This window comes from Alosa alosa, chromosome 21 (assembly GCF_017589495.1).
Source record: "Alosa alosa isolate M-15738 ecotype Scorff River chromosome 21, AALO_Geno_1.1, whole genome shotgun sequence".
Taxonomy (NCBI): Eukaryota; Metazoa; Chordata; class Actinopteri; order Clupeiformes; family Clupeidae; genus Alosa; species Alosa alosa.
Window position 1 is genome coordinate 15,094,816 of NC_063209.1, and position 24,000 is coordinate 15,118,815.

General features: G+C 43.8%; 1 protein-coding gene across 1 annotated transcript in view; it reads left to right on the forward strand.

Annotated features, from left to right (window-relative positions):
• igdcc4 (immunoglobulin superfamily, DCC subclass, member 4) overlaps positions 1-24,000 on the forward strand; it is a 95,861-nt gene that overhangs the window by 35,031 nt on the left and 36,830 nt on the right. Inside the window, 5 exon segments of the mRNA XM_048232173.1 lie at positions 4,725-4,927; positions 4,929-5,043; positions 11,303-11,444; positions 18,989-19,007; positions 19,069-19,129. Of these exon segments, the coding sequence (XP_048088130.1) occupies positions 4,725-4,927; positions 4,929-5,043; positions 11,303-11,444; positions 18,989-19,007; positions 19,069-19,129 (540 nt within the window).

Consider the following 24,000-nt stretch of genomic DNA (forward strand, 5'->3'; position numbering starts at 1 on the left):
GTGTGAGTGTGTGTGTTTATATATGTGTGTGTGTGTGTGTGTGTGTGTGTGTGTGTGTATGTATGTGTGTGTTTGTGTGTGCTTAATTCAGGTTGTGTGTGTTTTTAATTCTCTCTCTCTCTCTCTCTCTCTCTCTCTGTGTGTCTACCTGGCCATATAAGTCAATACACATTTGTGTTTGTATTGCCTGGTATTGCTGGTACGCAATGCAATATACATATCCTAGGGATGTCACACTGTTAGTGTACCAGCTGTCTGTGGTTGTGTGTGGATGGAGATGAAGCTTCCACTAAACATGTAATGCCACCCACCCAGCAGTGGACCATATCAGCATGAAACATCAACAGCATCCTACCTTAGATTAGATTAGATCTCCTTGGTGCTGTGTGTGTGTGTGTGTGTGTGTGTGTGTGTGTGTGTGTGTGTGTGTGTGTGTGTGTGTCCCCCAATCCATGCATGTCTGAGTGTGTACCATGTCATTTATTTATGAGTGGTCCCATGGCTGTGGCGACCATGCTACATTTCAGATTGCGGACTGATGAACTCAAGGACCCCATGCACACGCACACACACACACAATTTCTTTTTCTCTCACACAGACACACACACACACACACACACACACACACACACACACACACACACCGTTGTCTCTCTCTTTCTCTCACAGATACACATGTTCTCTCTCTTTCTCTCACACAGACACACACACACACACACACACACTTTCTCTCTGTCTTTCTCTCACACAGGCGCACATTTGTGTCTTGCATCACTCACATGCTTGTATGCACCATGCATCAGAAGCAGAATAATCTCCTGTGCACATTAACAGTCAGACTGATAAACAGACAGACAGACAGCTCTGACTGCAGCCAGACCCCCCACGCATCTCCTATGAGGTACATCAGCATGGCCTCCGCACATAGGCACTGACATGAGTGTAGTGCACTCTGGACAATGGAGAGAGACAAGATAGTAGAGAGAGACAGGACAGTGGAGAGAGACAGGATAGTGGAGAGAGACAGGACATGAGTGGGAGAGACAGGCCAGAGAGACAGGACAGTGGAGAGAGACAAGACAGAGAGACAGGATAGTGGAGAGAGACAGGACAGAGAGACAGGATAGTAGAGAGAGACAGAATAGTGGAGAAGACAGGTTTCCTAAGTGGGAGAGACAATACAAGATAGTGGAAAAACAGGACGCAGTGTGAAAGACAAACCAGAGACAGGATAGTGGAGAAGACAGGACAGTGGAGAGAAAGAACAAGGACATAGTGGGAGAGACAGGATAGTGAAAGAGAACAGGACACAAGTGGGAGAACAGGATAGTGGAAAGAAACAGGACAATGGAGAAATACAGGATAAAGTGAAAAAGACAGAACATAAGTGGGAGAAACAGAACAAAGAACAAGATAGTGGAAAACAGGACATAGTGGGAAAAGTAGAACAGTGGAAATACAGGACAGAAAAAACAGGATAGTGGAGAGAGACAGGACATGAGTGGGAGAGACAGGACAGAGAGACAGGATAGTGGAGAGAGACAGGACAGAGAGACAGGATAGTGGAGAGAGACAGGACATGAGTGGGAGAGACAGGACAGAGAGACAGGATAGTGGAGAGAGACAGGACATGAGTGGGAGAGACAGGACAATGGAGAGATACAGGATAGTGGAGAGAGACAGGATGTGAGTGGAAGAGACAGGACAGAGAGACAGGACAATGGAGATATACAGGACAGTGGAGAGAGACAGGATGTGAGTGGGAGAGACAGGACAGGAGACAGGACAATGGAGAGATACAGGACAGTGGAGAGAGACAAGACATGAGTGGAAGAGAGAGATGGGGGATGGATCGGGACATGACCGCAGGCCAGAATCTGACCTGGCTCTCCATGGGCACTGAGACCCAAATGTGGTACGGTGCTGTTGCTTACGTCACAGCTACCCCAAGTGCACTCTGTTTTTGATGTTCAATGATATTAGATTCCATTGTTTTTAATATAACCCCGCACACCAGCGTCGAACTAACGCTGCCACCGTGTCTATTTGAATTTCAGTTCCGCTCCATAAAATCTATTGTTTATCGAATGCTTGTCAGTTACAAATTTTGGCGCTGATGAGTGTGGCAAGAGATAGAAAGTGCCTTTATGTAGGCGGGTGGCTATGTGTGGAGGCTATGTGTGGTGGGGTCATCCCTATGTTCCCCGGGTCCTATGTTCCCCACTTGGGGTTAGGATAAGGGTTAGGTTTAGGGTTAGGGTCCAATGTTCCCCGGGTCCCATACAAAGCGGGGAACATAGGACCTGGGAAACATAGGTACGCTCCCTGTGTGGAGGCTATGTTTACGCTACTGCTACACACGTGTGTGCTTCGTTAGAACGCTTTTTCAGACAGTCCCTTCCACACTCTGCGTCTGTGTGTTTTGGTCAGTAGCAACAATCTATATCAATCTTACATGAACTGAGGTTCACCTGGCCATGAGACAGTGATTAGTGACCATAGCCCTGGTAGGCTTTTCCTTGCCATGGGCAAAGGTGTAAACACAAGCAGAACTGAAAACATAAAAGGACTTTTACTTTCTGGAGCTGGACTTTTACACCTCTGGATATGGGCACAGTATTTGCCTAGCCCCGCCCTCCTCTTCTCTGAATATGGGCACAGTATTAGCCTAGCTCCGCCCTCGTCTCTAGGTATGGGCACAGTATTAGCCTAGCTCAGCCCTCCTCTTCTCTCACTCCCCTCTGGCATTGTCGCCATGGAGAAAACCATGGTGAAACACATGTAATCAAATACCTGTCAGGCTGGAATGTGTGTTTTTTTAAGAGAGCTATGATATTAAAAACAAATACTATGGTATTTGGGGTACCAGGGAGTCATAGCTTTGTCTTGTCGAGGTTACTGTTGGTATCAGTGATAGGGACTTTTTCCAGTCAATGATGTACAGTATAGTTAAACAAGTCAAAGTCTCTCTCTATCTCTCTTTCTCTTTCTTTCTTTCTCTCTCTCTCACACACACACACACACATGCACACTCACAAACATACAGACTTTTGTTATTTGTAAGCAGCCCATATTAATTACCACTCACTAACTATATGGGAAGGTCTGTAAGGACAATCACATTTGTCATTTGCAATATTTGTATGAGAAGTGTGTGGTAAAGAACTTGCAAAGTTAATTATTATCTCACTTTTTCATACTCAGTTAGCCTTCTGTGTGGTGAGGGAATATATACCAAATATAAACAAGCGAGCAAAAACTGCAACACTTGTAATCTCTCTCTCTCTCTCACTCTCTCTCTCTCTTTCTCTCTCTCTCTCTCTCTCTCTCTCTCTAGTGAAACTGAGCCAAAGACCTAAACATAGCTGTTGTCAGATTATGGCCCTCATATCTTCCCCCCTTATGAGACTTAAGGGTGTCCAATTTGCCAAGAAATTAGTCAACCCAGCCTGCCTACAGCATGCCCACCACCGAACACTAACAAGACCTGAGAGAACCTTTGATGGCTCACAAAGTTGCTGTCTCTGTCTGTTTCTATTTCTCTCCTCCACACGTGGACATGCTTGATGGGCTGGTTTGGGAAGTTTGGAGTGTCATTATAGCAGCAGCTGCAGCAGTATTTTATAAATGTCTGCAGTTACGGGGTTAAGATGAATCACTTTGTCAAGGGCTCAGTTAAGAAGGAACACTAGAAAGAATAAGATATCACAGGAGTTGGTTCAGTAGATCTTACAGAGTTTTTTTTTTTTTAAAGAGATGATGAAATTATTTTTAGAATAGAGAAGCATCAAAGATCACAATGTCAAGTAGAACTCTGGTTTCAATGGTAACATCATAGGATGTCAGATAGGGATGGGCGATATATCGATATAAAAGATATATATATATTTTAAAATGCGATATGGAATTAGACCATATCGCATATATCGATATAGTTCAAATTTGTGTCGTGATGTCGCTGACCGGAGCTCTCTGCACTGCTCCCCTCTCTGCACTGCTGTGAAACTGCACACTACTTTTCTCATATAAATATATTTATTTCAGAAAAAGATTGGCCTATTTTATTTTATAGGCTATTTTTATTTAAGATACTTTTTTTTATTTAAATGTGCACCTTACGGAGCTTTGATTTCAAAAAAGGCACTCCAGTTTTATGTTTACATTTTATTGTTATTTGAGTAGTGAGTTTTCAATAAAACTACTCATATTTGACTGAACATTTCATTTTACAGCTCTAACTTCTGTAAATTTGTCTTCAGTTTTGTAATTTTGTTTTCTGAAATGTAAATTATATATGACCCTTCTAGAAATTGACTCGCAGCTTTACCTCAGTATGACAGACCAGTATCCATAATATTATGAATGTCATGCATCTGGTGCATGTTACCAAACTCATCTGAGGTCCATCTGATGTTTTGCTTTCATTATTAGGACACATAATATGAAGAGTATTTATATTTATATTTATAGACATATAAGACACATATATATATATATATATAAGTTCTGTGTAAATGCACTCCAACACTGGATGTCCTAAAGCTGTTAGAGAGCTAATTGCTTGTGATTTACTGTTCAGTGATTTGGTTAGGATTCGTTGCAAATATCCTCTAGAAATGCATCTGCCTTGTTTTACATTGCCTTGTTGCTATCAAATGCATAATTTCGTATCACAAGAAAAACAAATCTTTAATCATCAGTTCACTTTCTCTCTCTTTCATAGAGAAACCGTTGTGGGTGGAGCTGAGTTGCGGGGCGGGGCCAGTGCACGCGGTGCTGGAGCCTGGTTGGCCGCTGCTGCTGGAGTGTCAGCTGGGGGCGTCGCCGGACGAGGAGGCCACTGAGGTGACGTGGCTGAGGGACGGCGTGGAGCTGCAGGAGGGCCCTGCGCTGCGCCTTCTCTCCAACGGCTCGCTGCTGGTGGCGCCACCCACCTGCGGATGCCAGGGCGCCCCCCTGTGGGCCCCTGGAGGGCGCTACAGCAAAGCTAAAGACCCACGCCTCGACACTGACCAGCCGTGTGGTCAACCTGTCCCTGGCGAGTGAGTGGACGAATACACACACACACATGCATACACACATGCATACACATACAGTTAAGAACAAAATTATTCATTACCCCTGGCACATATTGATTTAATGTTGATTTTCTCTTTATCAAAATGCTTGTTTTGACTGATAATGACAATGCCACATGCCAAAAGGTTGTAAGACAATGTTTTTTTTAATGAAAAATGGCATGTCCAAAATTAGCATACATACTCTTTTTAAATAATCAGTGGAAACATATTTATTTGCCATCACAGCTCTCATAATTGTTCTTATAATTCGTACCAAGCCGCTCCATGTCTCCACAATGATTGTAGACCACACATCTTTAGCAGCAATCCAGGTTTTGAGGCAGGAACGATTATTTGCATCACTCTGGCCTTGTACTCACTTTTTTGATTGAGGTATGGAATCTGGATGGGCCACTCTAAAATGTTGATATTGTTCTCTCTTAACAATTTCTTGCCTTGTTTGGCCGTATGTTTTGGATCATTGTGAGGTTTAATGGTCCAATGCCGTAGCTTAGAAATCTAGACGCATCCTAGCGGCAGCAAACTAGTCTAGCAACCCTCCGTTGGCTTGTGAGCTCGTAAAATTAAACTTCTATTTGGCCAATCAAATCGTGTATAGAGTCGTTAGGCGGGCTTAACATAATGATTGATGGCAGAGTTGCAACGGTTTGTCTTGAATTCCCTGCTACTTGAAAACAAAAAAGATGGATGTTGCTGTTGGCGAACAGTGTGACACGAGTAATGCTTTTTTTAAGTTGGCAAAAGTTTGAACTAGCCAACTCTAGCATGGGACTCATAGCGCTGTCCTATTGTTCAGAGGGAATTTGAAAGACAACCGATTATCCCGCCCCTTGGACTGAGCACTGCGAATGGTGAGTGCCCAGACCCTACATTTTAATGTGGGTCTGGCTCGTCAGGCTACCAATGCCGCCTATTGGGGTAGATATTTTGGCAGACTTCCTGACCTTTTCCTCCAGAATCTTATTTTAGCCCCTTGTTTCATGGAATAGCCATCATTTCTCAGAACAATAACAGACTGTCAAGTTTCAGAAGAACGTTCTCCTTTTCTGGCCATTTTGAGAGTATAATCGAACCCACAAATGCTGATGCTCCAGATACTCAACTAGCTCAAAGGAAGGCCAGTTTTATGGGTTCTGTAAACAGTTTTCAGCTATGCTAACATAATCGCACACAGGTTTTCTAATCATCAATGAGCCTTTTACTGTAACACGATTAGCTAACACAATGTACCATTAGAACACAGGAGTGATGGTTGCTGGAAATGGGCCTCTGTACACCTACCGGTATATAGATATTCCATTAAAAATCAGCTGTTTCCAGCTAGAATAGTCATTTACCACATTAACAATACCTAGACTGTATTTCTGACTAATTTAATGTTATCCTCATTGGAAAAAAACAGTGCTTTTCTTTCTAAAATAAGGACATTTCTAGTGTAGTGGTTGTGGTAGTGTATGGTGTAGTGGTAGTGTATCTTTCAAAACACCACACAAACGATTAAACACATGCCAATGAATGTGCCACGTGAATTCCGATCTGACTGTTCTCATTCAAGTTGCATGGTTATGGTCATATATATATATATATATATATATATATATATAGATCAGGAAGTTTAAACAGAAACACACACATGCTCACATGTATGGTTATAAAGCCCTGTGTCCAGCCTGGGGAGGGCCGTGGAGTGTACTGAATGACTTATACGTGCATGCATGGGTAGAGTTGGGGGTGAGGACAGTGCTGTACGATTTTGTCGTGAATGTGAATGTGTGTGTGTGTTTGTGGTAGTAGAGCAAAGAGGAGGATTGTGGGTGTAGGAGAGAGAGAGAGAATAAGAGGGGAGGAGAATATGAAAGACAGGGGTGTGTGTGAGAGAGAGAGAGAGAGAGAGAGAGGGGCCACTAGAGTGTGTGTGTGTGTGTGTGTGTGTGTGTGTGTGTGTGTGTGTCAAGAGAGACAGGGGCCACTAGAGAGGTGGTGAGGCCAGGGGTGAACTGTTGATGGAATTAGGAGGGCGACTGCAATACAATAGCAGAGAGGGAGGGATGGAGGGAAAGAGAGAGGGAGAGAGAGGATGGGAAAAGAGGAAGAGTTAGAGAAGGGAAAGATGGAAAGAAACTGAGAAAGGAAGAGAACGAAAGAGAATGAGCAGATAAAACTTAGGGGCAGAGGGAGAGAAAGAGACATGGGAGGGAGGGAGAGAGAAGAGAGGAGAGATAAAGAGAGGGGGAGAGAGATTTAGAGTAGAGATCGAGAGATAAAGAGACGGAGAGATAGAGAGGAGAGATAAAGAGAGGGACAGAGAGAGAAGAGAGAAGAGATAAAGAGAGGGAGAAATAGATTTAGGGAAGAGAGGGAGAGAGAAAGAGAGGTAGAGAGAAAGAAAAGAAAGAGGGAGGAAGAGATTTAGAGTAGAGGGGGAGATAGAGAGAGAAAGATAAAGAGAGGGATAGAGAGAGAAGAGAGGAAGAAAGGAGAGGGAGAAAGAGATGTAGGGAAGGGAGGGAGAGAGAAGGAGAAGAGAGAGGGAGAAATAAAGAGAGGGAGAGAGAAATTCAGGCTAGAGAGGTAATGGTTTGCAAGACAGGACAGTGGAGGGTTTTGGAGGAAAATGGAGGGACTAAACAAAGAGACAAAAGATTAAGCGCTGACAGAGTAGTGAGTGTAGGTGTTCATGTGTGTACATTTTTGTGTGTGTGTGTGTGTGTGTGTGTGTGAGAGAGAGAGAGAGAGATAGAGAAAGAAAGAGAGAGAAAGAAAGCAAATGACCTCTGTCATTTTAGCTTTAATTATGTGTTTCGCCTTTCCTAAAAAGACAGAGCGGTCCCTTGTAGACTGTTAGCCACAAAGAGAGGGACAGAATAAAGGAGGGAGACACTCACACAGACACACAGACACACACACACACAGACACATACACACACAGGCACACAGTCTGTAGTGTACCCTTAAACCGTCGTCTCTCTCTCTGGCCTTTGTTATGTTATGTTGAGCCATCTTTCAATTGTGTGGTCTCGTAACACACACACACACACACACACACACACACACACACACACACACACACACACACACACACACACACACACACATCTGACATCTTCCCCAGTGTGTTATGTCACTGTGTGTTTACACTAGTTTGGCAACAGTGTAAGTCATTAGGGAAGGCAGCACTTCTAGTTAATGATTAGTCAGTGTGTCATTGAGCTTTACTGGCTCAACCTGCACATAGTGAATGGTGTAGCTAACAGCCTTTAGCATTGACACCATTCACAATGCAGGTTGAGCCACTCCTTCTGAATGTGTCTGTGTGTTCTCTGCACAGTATTTAAGGTGGAGTAACTGTGTTTGTGTTAGTGTAGGCACAAAGTGAACAAAAACTCATGCACATCAGTTGTGTGCGTGTGTTCATGTGTGCGTGCGTGCCTTCGGAGAGAACACAAGCACGCATGCACGCACACACACACGCACTTGCTTGTGTTCGCTCTGAACTGGGTACGCCTGTATGCCCTATACTGTATTTGTATAAGAACAGAAAATGTACCCTGATCTGTGTGTGTGTGTGTGTGTGTGTGTGTGTGTGTGTGTGTGTGTGTGTGTGTGTGTGTGTGTGTGTGTGTGAGAGAGAGAGAATTTCCTGACCATGAGTATGTGGGTGAGAGAAAGAGGGATGTTTTCTTGAGCTGTGTTTGTGTGTGTGTGTAGAGAGAGAGAGAGGGAGTCAGAGAGATGGAGAGAGAGAGGACATGTTTTCCTGTGCTGTGTGTGTGTGTGTGTGTGGGTTTTATGTGTGAGCCAGAGACAGAGAGAGCGAGAGAGATGTTTTTGTGCGCTGTGTGTGTGAGATAGAGAGATTGAAAGAGAGAGAGAGAAAGAGAGAAAGAAAGAAAGAAAGAGAGAGAGAGAGAGAGAGAGAGAGAAAGAGGAGAGTGGCAGTGTGATAAAAACACACAGAGATATATATAAATAATAATAATATAATAATAATTATATAAATATTTGGAGAGAACTGAACTGCTAGTCATTAAGGAAGGACAAGGAAAACAGCGTTATAAAAACACATCTATCTGTGAAATGCCTATAGTGTTAGAAAGACCTCACATACAAAAGGTAGAAATAAAAGGATACATAGGCACACACACACACACACACACACACACACTCACACATAGAGAGAGCTCAAGAAAACATCCCTCTTTCTCTCTCCCACATACTCATGGTTCAGGAAATTCTCTCTCTCTCTCGTATACGTATCCATTTCTTTCTAGAGAGAGAATGTGTGTGTGTCTGTGTGTGTGTGTGTGTGTTTGTGTGTGTGTGTCCTGGCAGCTGTATGCTGTTGGCAGATGCCTCTCATACGGGCTGTTCCCAGCGCTGGGCTGACTGGTGTCTCTTTAAAATTACACTGACCCCCTAGACCTAGTCTGTTGTTAGACCTTAATCCACTTCTGGACCGAGTCTGTTGTTAGACCTTAATCCACTTCTGGACCGAGTCTGCTGTTAGACCTTAATCCACTTCTGGACCGAGTCTGCTGTTAGACCTTAATCCACTTCTGGACCGAGTCTGCTGTTAGACCTTAAGGGCTTCTACATACTCGACGCACCCGACCGGTAGCGCGACACCGTGACGTCAAAATGCGGTAGATCTTGCTGGCGCCAGGTTTTTTAGTCAGGTAGCGAGGTAGCGACCACTCATTTTTTTTCAGACGAGCGACAAAGCGGAAACAGGAAGATGGACTAGGAGGGGCAAGCGAGTTGCAGTGTTTTGTTACAGTCATTGAATTTTTAATAGTTTGCTGGATAAGTTAACAAAGTTACCAGCGAGAGTTGCAACACATGGAATTAAGAGGAAAATAGAATCGATTTATTTTCAAACAAAGGATATCTATTAAGGCCTGAACAAAATCTTTCCACTTCAGGAAATTACACAAACTCAGCTAGCTGCTAGCTAGCTAGCCAGCTAACTAAACTGTTTAAATTATTAAAATTTCCCTCGGGATGACTAAAGTATCTATCTATATATCCATCTATCTATCTATCTACCTGTGCGCACACCTTGGAAACTAGATGATAATGATGGTGGTAGTTGTGAATAGTAGCAACCAAAGTCTGAAGTACCATCACAGAGGCTAGATAATAGCAGAGCCCGTTTACATTCTCTGCTACTAGTGTTTCTTAATGCAGCTTCTTCTGCTGTGTAACGTAGTTAGCGTTAATCTTTTCACAACAGCGACACCTCTGTTCAGGAGAATATTGTAACTAGTGTCGCGACCACGACGCGCGAGTATAAATGGTTACGGCTCTGTGACGTCACATTGTCGCGTTACCAGTCGGGTGTGTCGAGTATGTAGAACGTTTAATCCACTTCTGGACCGAGTCTGCTGTTAGACCTTAATCCACTTCTGGACCGAGTCTGTTGTTAGACCTTAATCCACTTCTCCACTGGATTCCATCTCACCAAACCCTGCTACACTGCTTAGGGAAGTGTCTTGTGTAGGTGAACAACGGCCATTCTGGGTGTTTAGTCTTGCAGGTACCCATCTGTTTCCAGTGAGTCCTGTGTGTGTGTGTGTGTGTGTGTGTGTACCTGAGAATATATACATTTGCACACATGCGTTTGTATTTAAATCTTTATTGTGTGTGTGTATGTGTGTGTGTGTGTGTATGTGTGTGTGTACCTGAGAATATATACATTTGCACACATGCTTTTGTCTTTATATCTTGTGTGTGTGTGTGTGTGTGTGTCCAGCACAGGCCACATGTGCTGTCTGACCCGAGGCCTGTTAAATGTCTGATGCGGCTGTAGTGCCATAGAGGTCAGAAGTCATTAGGCCTCAGGTTAGGCCTCACTGCCACATGAAGAGTTCGCTCACCTCCATTATGGACCCCACATACACACACACACACACACACATACACACACACACACACACACACACACACACAAACACACACACACAAACACACACACATTCTCTCTCTAGAAAGAAATGGATACGTATACGAGAGAGAGAGAGAGAGAGAATTTCCTGAACCATGAGTATGTGGGAGAGAGAAAGAGGGATGTTTTCTTGAGCTCTATCTGTGTGTGTGTGTGTGTGTGTGTGTGTGTGTGTCTGTAAGTCGAATGTCAGTTATTCTCTGTAATTTGCTTTGTAAAAATGTGTCCACTAATGTAGATGTGGTGACTCTTTTTGTCCCCACCTGCGTGCCGTAGGTCTGTCCCGTGTGCAGCGGGACCCAGAGGACCAGGTGGTGGCGGCGGGCGGAGCGGCGCGGTTTGAGTGCCAAGTGGAGGGACTGCCCACACCCATCATCACCTGGGAGAAGGACCGGACGCCCCTGGAGCCCAGCGCCAGGTGGGGAACACACCGCACACACACACACACACACTGCACACACACACACCACACACACACACACACACACACACACACACACACACACACACACACACACACACACACACACACACACACACACACACACACACACACACACACACACACACACACACACACACACACACACACACACACACACACACACACGCTGCACGCACACACACACACACATACACACACACATGCACATACACACAAAACACACACACACACAGTATAGGCGCGTTACAATCCATTGATCTGTATCGATGCATCGACCTAATAGCAAACAGTGTGGTTGCAAAGAGACTCCTAAACATGCATGTTTATTTTCACATCAGTTTCAACATTTTCTTGATGCATCAATCTACAATTTGTCGTCATCAGAGCAGGACTTCGGTAGCAGCCAGAGCGTAGAGAGTAGGGCTACCCTACAGCTCTGATGGCATAGCCAAAAAAACATACACTCACTTTCCAGACGGTGTGAATTGATTTTGGGTCGATTATCTGTTAGCATTACTTATTAGCTAACCTCTGCAGTAGAAGTTTTTGATGTCAACACGCAGCCTTGGCCTTAATTGTTGTGTAAAAAGCTTGGGTTCAGCTGAGGCTGGCATCTATCTGCTATCTATCTCCACAACCGTACAGTGATAAAAACATTCTACCTAATGAGCCTTTCAGTAATGAAGTTAGATTTTTACAAATATCATTTAAAAGGCCATCAAGCCTACATGCCTGCTAATTGGGGTTTGGTGACTAATTGCCAAAAATCTGATTTTTTTCCACGAAACCACTTGAATTTCAGCTTTGATTGTAAAACCATACCTCACCTAAGATAAAAAAAAAAACATCCGTAGAACGCTGGCATTGTTCAGTGCTTCGTCTCCACTTTAAGTATTTCACACTTTCTGATAAAAGCCTATATTTATTTTTGATTTGTGAGTCAAGTTGTGTGAAAATCGACACACAACAGACCCCAGTGTTGGATCCAATTGAACCGCACCACTGCAAATTGCACACATTGAAAGTATTGAAAAGAACTGAGTTGTTGGTTGAATCGATGTGATTTACACCCCTAATGTAATAGGACTTGTAACCGGAGGTTTGCCGGTTCAAACCCCGACGAGTAGGCATAGCTGAAGTGCCCTTGAGCAAGGTACCTAACCCCTCACTACTCCCCCGAGCACCGCTGTTGTTGCAGGCAGCTCACTGCGTCGGGATTAGTGTGTGCTTCACCTCACTGTGTGTTCACTGTGTGCTGAGTGTGTTTCACTAATTCACGGATTGGGATAAATACAGAGACCAAATTTCCCTCACAGGATCAAAAGAGTATATATACTTACTTATACTTAAAACACATACACACACACACACTGCCTAAACACAGTCAGAGAGCTATTGACTGTAATTCAACCAGTGGTTCTAATTCTGAAGTGGACTCCTGGTGATGGTACAGGGTGTTTCTCTGTGTGTGTGTGTGTGTGTGTGTGTGTGTGTGTGGGTGGGGTGGGGGGCGGGTTATGTATGTGGATGTGTCTTTGTGGGTGTGTGTAAGGGTGTGTGTGTGTGTGTGTGTGTGTGTGTGTGTGTGTGTGACCTGGGCTCTAGTCATACCCTAAGGCTCTACCCCCCCAACCCCCCCCCAATGGGAGTGGCAGTTTGAGTAAGTGACCATCTGTCAACAGTAGCCTGCTGGGCTCCAGAATGCTGTGGGAGCACCCTCCTACACACACAAACACGGACACCACACTTACACACACACACACACACACACACACACACAGACACGCACACACATACACACACACCCACATAGATAGCTAGACAGACAGACAGACAGATACACACACACACACACTATACACATGCACATACACGCATGTGTACACTCACTGAGATAAACACAGTGACATACTGTATAAACATGTATCAATGTGTATCAGTGTCTACAGTATATATTCTGGGCCAGATGTACTAACGCTTTTGCACCCACTATTGCGTTTTTGTGTATGCGTATTTGTTTCGCAATGTGCGTGTAAAATCATTGTGAGGTATGTACAAACAGGCCGCAATGATGTTAAAGCGCAAACTGCCTGTAGCGGGAGCTGAAAATGGCACATTACGTTTTTCGTTTCATGCATATGCATTCATGGGAGGATCCAGGGGAAAGTGGGAGTTTAGCGTAAAGAGCGCCTAATTATGTATTCCGCGGTATGTATAAAGACTCCTCATGAAAGCGCACGACTATTCTACGCCTAAATACTTCCGGCTTGTAAAAGCAGGTGTTAATCCAAATAGCAGTTCAATGCGTCAATAAGAGAACCTTTCAAAGACAACAGAATCGCTATTTAAAGCATCAGTTTTGTAAGTATTTGTACTATCAAAAGCAACCTTAACTTTTGTTGGCCTTTCGAATGTCCTACTTGCTATATTTGACACATCTTCCAAAGCCTACGTGCACAAGTAGTTTGAGTAGAACTACTGATCTTCATTATCTCCCTGCTTGTTAACATCTTATCATGTATGGTATTATTTCATGATCGTTAAACGTTTGATTCTTTTTAATGTTGTCATCAGTTAAAGAAGCCCTATGCAGGTCTGGTTATTCCTTCGCTGTTTCTGGGTTTTCGCCTGATTTGGGCTCGCATTTTTCACGACATAGCTCCCCCTGCAACTTCGGTAACAAGTGATTGCTACGCTAAAACCCCACTAGCTAATGAGCTAGCCATCAACAAACCAAGCTCAACACATAGGGCTCACAATAAAACGGTCGAGCAAACACATTGTTCAAGAGACTATCAAATCACATTACAAAAACGAAGTTCACCCAATGGTAGGCTAGGCTACTTACAATTTCAACAGCAACAAAGCCAAGTCTGAGTCCGTTTTGCAGTCTTCTTAGAAACTACAATCTGACTACATTTTCGAGTATTTCCGCCGAGTTACATCCGAATGTGTTCGGACCGCGACCAGAAAGTTGCATATTCGTTTTTCGGGAGAAGCACTAGGGGAGAGAAGCACCCCAAAGCGACCCAAAAGTGTTGTAGAACCATCAGAGCGACTCTCAACCTGCATAATTAAAGGTAATTTTTGCTAAAATTGTTGCATAGGGCCTCTTTAACTTCATTCAACTGAGTTTGTATGTAGGCTCTGCCGTTCAGTTGTGGACGTTCGTAAATTGCGATAATGGGCGGAGTAACAGTCGGTTTCCACACAGCGAAATTTCGCTTCACTCTCATTGAGGTTGAATGGAGATGAAATTCGCCCTGGTTGGGCAAAATGAGAGCGAATCGCAGAGGCAGGCGAAGCAAAGTTAGCGAAAGTTTAACTTTATTTAAATGAGGACCATTCGAGAACCAATCAGGTCCGCGTGTTTGTGTTTGGAGGTCTGACCAAGATGGTGGAGACTACCTGAGCTGTAACATGAAAATTTGTATGTGATTAAAATGTTTCTACACGAACATTAGCATTTGTATCACAAATTGTGGTTTATATGCCACACGAACTTAGTCAGGGCACATACACCACTAAATAGACCACTATGTTATTTTAAACACTCAACATTTTTAGCTAGCTGACAGGCGAACTGCTAGTATGTTCGGACATTGGATTGCATTGTAAACCTAGCTAGACAGCTAGGCTACATGCTGCTACACAGGTATGAAATATAATATGTCTTATTGACCTTGTTGTTTCTATGAACATGAATTGTTGTTTATAGGCAACATCAACTTATGCCCTCCTTACACTGAAAGACTTTGCAAAGATTTGGAAAAGATTTTTATAAAGACTACAGTGTCAGACCTTCTCACATCTAAAGACAAGTGATAAGAGTTGTTGAGGCACAGACTATGATTTTGCAACAACTAGGGATCATGCAGGTGTGGTGAGAATTAAAAATGACGTGGAAGCAAAACCGAATCTGAGACGCTCCCAAGTTTATTACAAGCCGCTCGGAGGAGAACATGAACAAAGTTGCCTCTGTCCAAGTCACCTCCCAACTGTTCTGTCACAGCCTTATATCCTGTTAGTAGGCTCTTTGTCTGCTCCAGTGGAAAAGGTCAGACACGCCCCGGACCTATGCATGCTTAATTGGCGCCGACCACCTATGGTAAAGTCGGGCATAAGACAAAAGCTGGAACGTCGTACATGACAAAAGACTTGATTTGCAAATGGTCGAGGCGTGTCTTCACCAGGCACAATTAATGCAAATATGAGGCAGACAGACTGATTAAGTTAATCACATTCGTTTACAGTATGTACTTCCAAAGAATTTTTACTACACAGGGTCACTATTTACAAGACTGCTACTAGATTCCTTTAAATTATTTCCATCGTGCACTACATATCAACAGGAACTCATATGATAGCCTACTCATATCAAAGTAATTTTTTCGTGTTTTTATGCAGCATTGTTTCATGTGTGACATCCCTAACAGATATAGAGTTGTTCTGTCACGTGGAATAGCCAACTAATAATTTATAAGAAATTAAATAACAAATAATCATATAGGCTACAGCTGTGGAGCCTAACTTCTTCCGTTTGGTGTTGGAGAGAGGTCACTATTGTTTTTTATATTGTTCACGTCACTATTTGCATGAGCCATGACTAAAAAGACTTGGGATAATATCAAACATGTTTTATATTGTCGTAACGGCAAAACTAGAAAAAGACTGACTCCGACTGACTTAAAACCACTAAGATTAGCACCTTACACTTAACGATCTAGTTGGCGGGGAGCTTAATCACGCGATTCCTGTACAACTCCCATGATTTCTGTCCGACTTTGGAAATTTCATCGCCGACTGTGAAAACAGACCAAAATCGTACAATGTAAGGCCGCCATTAGTTGAGGCATAAAGACCCCTGAATATCTTCTTTAAGTACTTAAACGTTTGAACTAGCTGATTAGCCTAATTAGCTCGCTTGCCACCACTGGGCTGGCTAGACACTGCAGTCAAAAGGTTAGCGGTTTGGCCGTCATGCCCCGGAGGCAAAATTTAAGCTGGGCGAAACAAGAGGTGTTTAAGCTGTGGAAACCCACCATAAGGCAGAGAAAGGCGCACTTTACACAATGGATCGAAAGTTTGATAAATACGACGAAACTTGGGTCTGACTCTGCGGATCTGTGGTTTGTCCATTGCGCTGATAACGCTACGTTCGCAAATCTACGTACATCTGGCCCTCCGTGTGTGTCATTAGGTAATGCAGGTACAATAAGTGAGACCTTGAGTCCCCCGCCTCTCTCACTCTCTCTCTCTCTCTCTTTCTAGTTAGTCCACATGACTACCATTTTCCTAAAACACACACACACACACACATACACACTTTATCAGGAATAATCATTCCATCTCTCTCTCTCTCTTTCTTTTCTTTCTCTCATCCTTCTCTCATCCATCTCCCCTTCTTCTCTTACATTCTCTCTGTTTATTACGACCCGATCTGGCACACACCAGGTGTGGCTTTAAAAGCATCTAAACACCTTTTTGTTTTAGCTTCCACTCCTCTCTCATCTTTGTTTTGACTGAGACACACACACACACACGCACACACACACACACACTTGCACTCACTCCTACTTACAAATATTCAACCACACATCCATACATCTTCAATCCCCTAGATTTTCTTTCATTTGATTCAATACACAACTTTATTTCAGATTCATTTAGTTTTCCCCCTCTTTTTATGTTGCGTGTCCAAGCCGATCGTAACTCTGTCTCTCTCTGTTTCCCACTGAGCAAGAGACGTTTGGCCTTTCGTTGATCCTTATTCTGGCTGTTCTACCAAATTCCACACACTCCTGGCAGCTGTGAGCTTCTTTAGAAACAAACAAAATACAGTTTGTGTGTGTGCGTATGTTTGTGTGTGTGTGTGTGTGTGTGTGTGTGTGTGTGTATGTGTATGTGTGTGTGTGTGTGTGTAGTGTGTGTGTGATTGTGTGCCTCAGTGTGTGTGTATGTGCGCGTGTGAGTGTGTGTGTGTACATGTGTGGGTGAGTGCATGAGTGTGTGTCGCGTGTGTGTGTGCGTGCATATGTGCGTGTGTGTGGTTACATATTTGTTTTGCATATGTATATGAGTGTGTATGTGTATGTGTGTGTGTGTGTGTGTGATTGTGTGCCTCTGTGTGTGTGTATGTGCGCGTGTGAGTGTGTGTGTACATGTGTGGGTGAGTGCATGAGTGTGTGCGTGTGTGTGTGCGTGCATATGTGCGTGTGTGTGGTTACATATTTGTTTTGCATATGTATATGAGTGTGTATGCAGGTGTGGCCTGTGTGTGTGTGTGTGTGTTTTCACAGCATGTAGGAGGTTATGTACCAGCATATCCAAGGCCATAGAGACACACACCCCTCATTTAGCTGTTCTGGCTTTTAATAGAGGCCCAGGATGTACTGGGGAACTATACAGGGACCTGACATCCTAGAATTCTCTACTCTAAATCTGATACAAACACACACACACACACACACAGAAACATATGCACACACACACACACAAACACACACACACAGATACACAGACATGGACACACTCACATATTTACACACATGCACACAAACATATGCACACACACACACACAGACATACACAGACATGGACACACATGCACACACACTCACATATTTACACACATGCACACACTCACAGGGTCATGCACACACACACAAACACACACACACATCCATACACGCTCAGTCATGTGTTGTGATGTGAGCTGCAATGACTGCTAAGTTAATGCGGGTTGTGTTGAGTTGGACAGTGTTCAGCGCACTCTAAATTTATGGCCCAAGCCATCCTGAGTCATGGTGCTGCTATCCCAGACATGCAAAGCCATGACTTAGTGTCCTGCCATGACCTTCCCGACATACGCACTGCAAAACACATTGGCAGGCACATGTACACACACACACACACACTCCAGGCGTCAATACAGGCACCATACACACACATTACAGGCGTCAATACAGGGGCACAATACGGCACACACAGGCACAATACAGGCAAGGCAGGCACACACACACAGGCAATAATAATAATACGCAGGCACATACATACACACCTCAATAATAACACATACTGACACACACACACACACATTAATTATCACTTAGGGCCAACACATGTACAAGCACACACTCACACATGCTCTCACATGTTATGCTCCTGTTACATACAGACATACCCTGGCACATACAGACATACCACACAATCACACACACACCACACAATCATACACACACACACACACACATAATACCAAACACACCACATAAAAATAGTTACCCATGTTAATCCATACACAATAATAATAATAATACAACAACAACACACACACCACACACACAATGAAGTGAGGAAGACATGCACACATAGCTCTCCTTACAGAATGCCCCTCATGGATCCATCCCCGGAGGAGGCCAGAGAGAGAGAAGCAGGAAGTGTGTGGAGTAAAAACTAGAGTGGTAAAGAGAATATACCAGGTGAATGATCCTGTGTGTGTGTGTGTGTGTGTGCAGGTTCATCTCTCCCAGCCGGGTGCTTTTCAGGATCCTGAGTGGATTTGGATGAGGATGCCGGCTCACCCCGCCTGTATCAGCCTCCAACCACAAGACGCAAGAGATACAGCCAGGAGAGCACACTCACCGTCACTCCAGCAGGTACACACACACACACACACACACACACACACACACATAACACACACACACACACACACACACACACACACACACACACCCACACACATACCACACACAGGATCATTCACCTGGTATATTCTCTTTACAACTCTAGTTTTTACTCCACACACTTCCTGCTTCTCTCTCTGGCCTCCTCTTCCTGACTTCCTCTCTTTCTTTCATACTTCTCATCTTCTCTATCTCTCACTAATGCATTCTTGTACACTCTCCTAACCTGTCTCTCTCTCTCGCTCTCTCTCTCTCTTTCTCTCTCTGTGTCACACACACACACACACACACACACACACACACACACACACACACACACACACCATACACACACAAACACAAATATGTAGGCTAAGTGGTGTATCTATTCGCCCTGCACTTCACAACACACACACACACACACACACACACACACACACACACACACATAAATATGTAGCCTAAGTGGTGTATCTATTCGCCCTGCACTTCACACAGACACACACACACACACACACACACACACACACACACACACACACACACACATACACACACACACACATACACATAAATACGTAGCCTAAGTGGTGTATCTATTCGCCCTGCACTTCACACACACAGACACACACACAGACACACTCACAGACACACTCACAGACACACACACACACACACACACACACACACACACACACACACACACACACACACACACACATAAATACGTAGCCTAAGTGGTGTATCTATTCACCCTGCACTTCACACACACACACACACACACACACACACACACACACACACACACACACACACACAGCCTACTATACAAGCAAGCAGACTGCTGCCGCTCTTTCAAGTCCTGTCTCCGTCAAAGTGTTGGAACTGCAGGAAAAACAGGAGTGTTTTGTACGATGTAGCAAGACAGGAGGGAGGACTTGCACTGACACACACACACACACACACACACTCACAGAAATATGTAACAGTAGTGTTTTGGACAAAGTAGCAAGGCAGGAGGAAGGATTTCCAATGACACACACATACATTTACATTTATTCATTTAGCAGACACTTCTATCCAAAGTACATGTCCACCACCATACCACCACCCCACACTACCCTACCACCACCCAACACCACCCCACACCACCCACACCACCCAACACCACCCTACCACCACCCAACACTACGCTACCACCACCCAACACCACCATACCACTGCCCCACACTACCCTACCACTACCCTACCACCACCCCACACTACCCTACCACCACCCAACACCACCATACCACTGCCCCACACTACCCTACCACTACCCTACCACCACCCCACACTACCCTACCACCACCCCACACTACCCTACCATGTACATACAGGGCGCACTGAGGAAAAAGCGCAGACTGCCTGTTGTGGGAGCTGCAAATGGCTATTTGCGCTTTTCCGTGTCATGCGTATGCATTCATAGGAGGGTCAGGGGAAAGTGGGAGTATCGCGCAAACAGCGGTTAAATGCATCAATTAGAGAATCAGTATTCAGAGCATTGGTTTTCTTTATAGTTGTTGAGTTATATGTTCTCATTAATCATATAATTTATATTATGTTATGTTGCTTACTACTATGTTGCTACTGACTGTTGTATGCCAAAATGTGCAAGAGTTCGTTGTGCGAACAAATGGGACTTTTATTTTGACTCAAGTTAAGTGGATGTAAAAAAAAAAAAAAAACTTTGTTGGCTACTAAGAATGTGTTACCTCTCCCTCGGGTACTGAGGTTATGCCAGTGCTTTGAGATGTAAACATCTAGGATCAACATCTAGGACAATGAATGTCATCCACTCTACAGCACTATTAAAAAGCAAAAGAGCTTGATCAGCTGGAGACTTTGCTCACTGCCATGCACAACTGAAAGGTTGAGGAAGTCATTTGTCCCCAGGGCCATTGAACTGTTCAATGCCTTACTAAAGGGAAGAGGAGAGATAGACTTCTCTGCTTAGTCTGTCTGCCTCTCCACCCTCTCCATGTTTGAGTACTGACTGCCCACTACTGCTTTACTACTGCTTTACTACTGTTTTACTAATGTCCACAGCCTAATGTTTTCACTACTGTTTTACTGCTACACTGTTTTTCATGCTATATTAGCACACATGATCAATGGCTGCTGTCAGGCTTCTGCTACAATACTGAATGAATGAATGGCTATAACCCTATTACCTCAACCTGTTCTTGCACTGAAATAGTTTTTTATTTTACCTTGTCTACATTATACTTTACTCTCCTATTTGTCCATATTATTTATGCTGGTCTCTAGACCTTGACACATATGCACACATAACTAAAGGACTATGGTTGGACTACTTTTTGCACCTTCACCATGACACTCACTCTCTTGAGCACCTTGCCATGCACACATAACTAAGGACTATGGTTGGACTACTTTTTGCACCTTCACCATGACACTCACTCCCTTGAGCACCTTACCAGTCCCGGCCCTGTCACTACAAGCGTCTTACTGTATGCTTGATCACCCTCAAGCACATTGGACTTTTTAAATTGAATTTATATAGTATATTTAGTATTTAGTTTTGTTAGTTTTCTTATCTTCTACTGTCTTTATTGTATAGTGGAGTTTAGTTATATGTTTATACTTATGTTTACCATTTCTGCTGTTACCCTTGAATTTCCCCTTGGGGATCAATAAAGTATCTATCTATCTATCTATCTATCTATCTATCTATCTATCTATGTAAACCAACAAATAAATAATACTAAGAATATATATCTGGATTATTCTTTAATGGATGGATGACAACAACATATTGAACATCATGGCGGATAGAAATGAAACCTTAACAATTGTACTACGTCAAAAGCAACCTTAACTTTTGTTCGCCTTTCTAATATCGTATTTTCACTTTCATGACAGACACTTCCCAATCTGCTGGACCAGGGTATTAAGTCATAGCCCTAGTGTACGTGCAGTAAATAGTTCAAGTATTTTTTTTTAAAATAGATTAGTAGAACTACTAGGCCTATTCTGTATGTCGCTGCTCGTTGACATCTTATTATCATGTATGTATGATCGCTAAAGTTTGGTTCTTTTTAATGTCGCAGTTGGTTAACTCTATTCAACTGTGCTTGTGGTTCAGCTGTGGACAAGCAATTAGCGTTGTAGAGGGGGCGGGGACGGACAGTGATGAGCGCTGTTTACGTAATGAAGTGAGAGCGTAGTAAATTCCCTGCAATATGGCGAAGCACAGCATTCGCTTTCTGTGCATAGAACTCGGTATTAGCGCTTTCTCTGTACATCCGGCCCTATGTGTTTTCTGAATGCCAGAAATGAGCCTTGCTTTGTCTCTGACGTAGCAGCCTGGCCTACCAGACCTGATGGCAGACCTGGTCTACCAAGGACGCCTTTTAACCTTACCTCATGAAACACCTCATGTCATGGAGAAATGCTGTGGCTGCATTTGATTGTTTTGTGTGGCCATGTAAGCCTTGATGCAGTCTGTAGTAAAACTCAATTTTCAATAGATAAAGTACACACACACACACACACACACACACACACACACACACACACACACACACATGCTCAAAATAACAAACACTCTCAAAATGAATGCATATGTGCATGTGTCGATGAATGTGAATGTACAGTATGTGGATGTGTGTGTGTGTGGTGTGTGTGTGTGTGTGTGTGTGTGTGTAAGGCCATCGCCTGACGCATTGATTTTCTGCAGCCTGTCTGATGAAACACACCTAGCAACAGCTGCAACTTGCCCGACACACACACACACACATGCACACGCACGCACACACACACACACACACTCTCACATGCACCACTTAGAGGAAGGAAATGAGACTACGAGACTGAAAGAGAGAACAAAAAAGGGAGAAGGAGGAGAGAAGTCGAGTGATTGTTGGGATCGTGTGCTACATCGTTTATCCCCTCATTCATTCATTCATTCATTCATTCATTCATCCATCCATTCATCCATTCATTCATTCATTCATTCATTCATTCATTCTTTTAATTAGTTATTTATTTATTTATTTGCTTGATCGTTCACATCAGACTGCCTTACTTTTGCTTTACATCTCTACGATCACCCCATCCATGTCATCGTATATGTTACGAGGAGGCCGAGGCACATCATCTAAACTACAGCTACGTTTTCTAGGTTATGTTGATAGCTGACCTCGGACCTCAACAAAAGCTAGAAGTAACCTAGAAGAAGAAAAGCTAGAAGTAACCTACACACTGGCCCTACGTGATGTAAAGACGTGGAAGTAGAACCTACCGTGTGTGGGTGCAATGTGTGTTGTGTCAGCTTTGCCAGAGTTCCAGGGAGAGGTCACTCACCAGTGGCTCTCGCTAACCCGGTATAGCTCTCTTCCAACGCGATAACAAACAGCCCAAGCTTTGGTTCCTAGGCTGAGTTCAGTTTTGGTGTGTGGTGGTTTAAAACCCAGAGGAACAACAATGAGACGGGTCCAAGTTTGACAGACGTGCAACAGGCAAACGCACATGAGTGATCACAGGCCCCTAGTCCTTTCCGAAGGCCTGGAAACTAATTGTGAGCCCAGGACTCCGGACAGGTGTCCAATTTAACCTAATCAGCCACAGGTAGTGAGTAGTGACATCACTGAAGCCCCACCTGTAAGTCAGTGCTTGCCCTACCATGTGACCCTAACCTATCGTAACATATAGTTTTCTACAGTTAGCACGTGTGTGTGTGTGAAAGGCCCTTTTCCTCACAGTCCTTACAGTATGTGTGCTCTTTTCAGTAGTTTTGCTTTGTAACTAAATGACAATCAATTACGAGAGAGATGGGAGTCAGTTATCAGCAGTGCAAG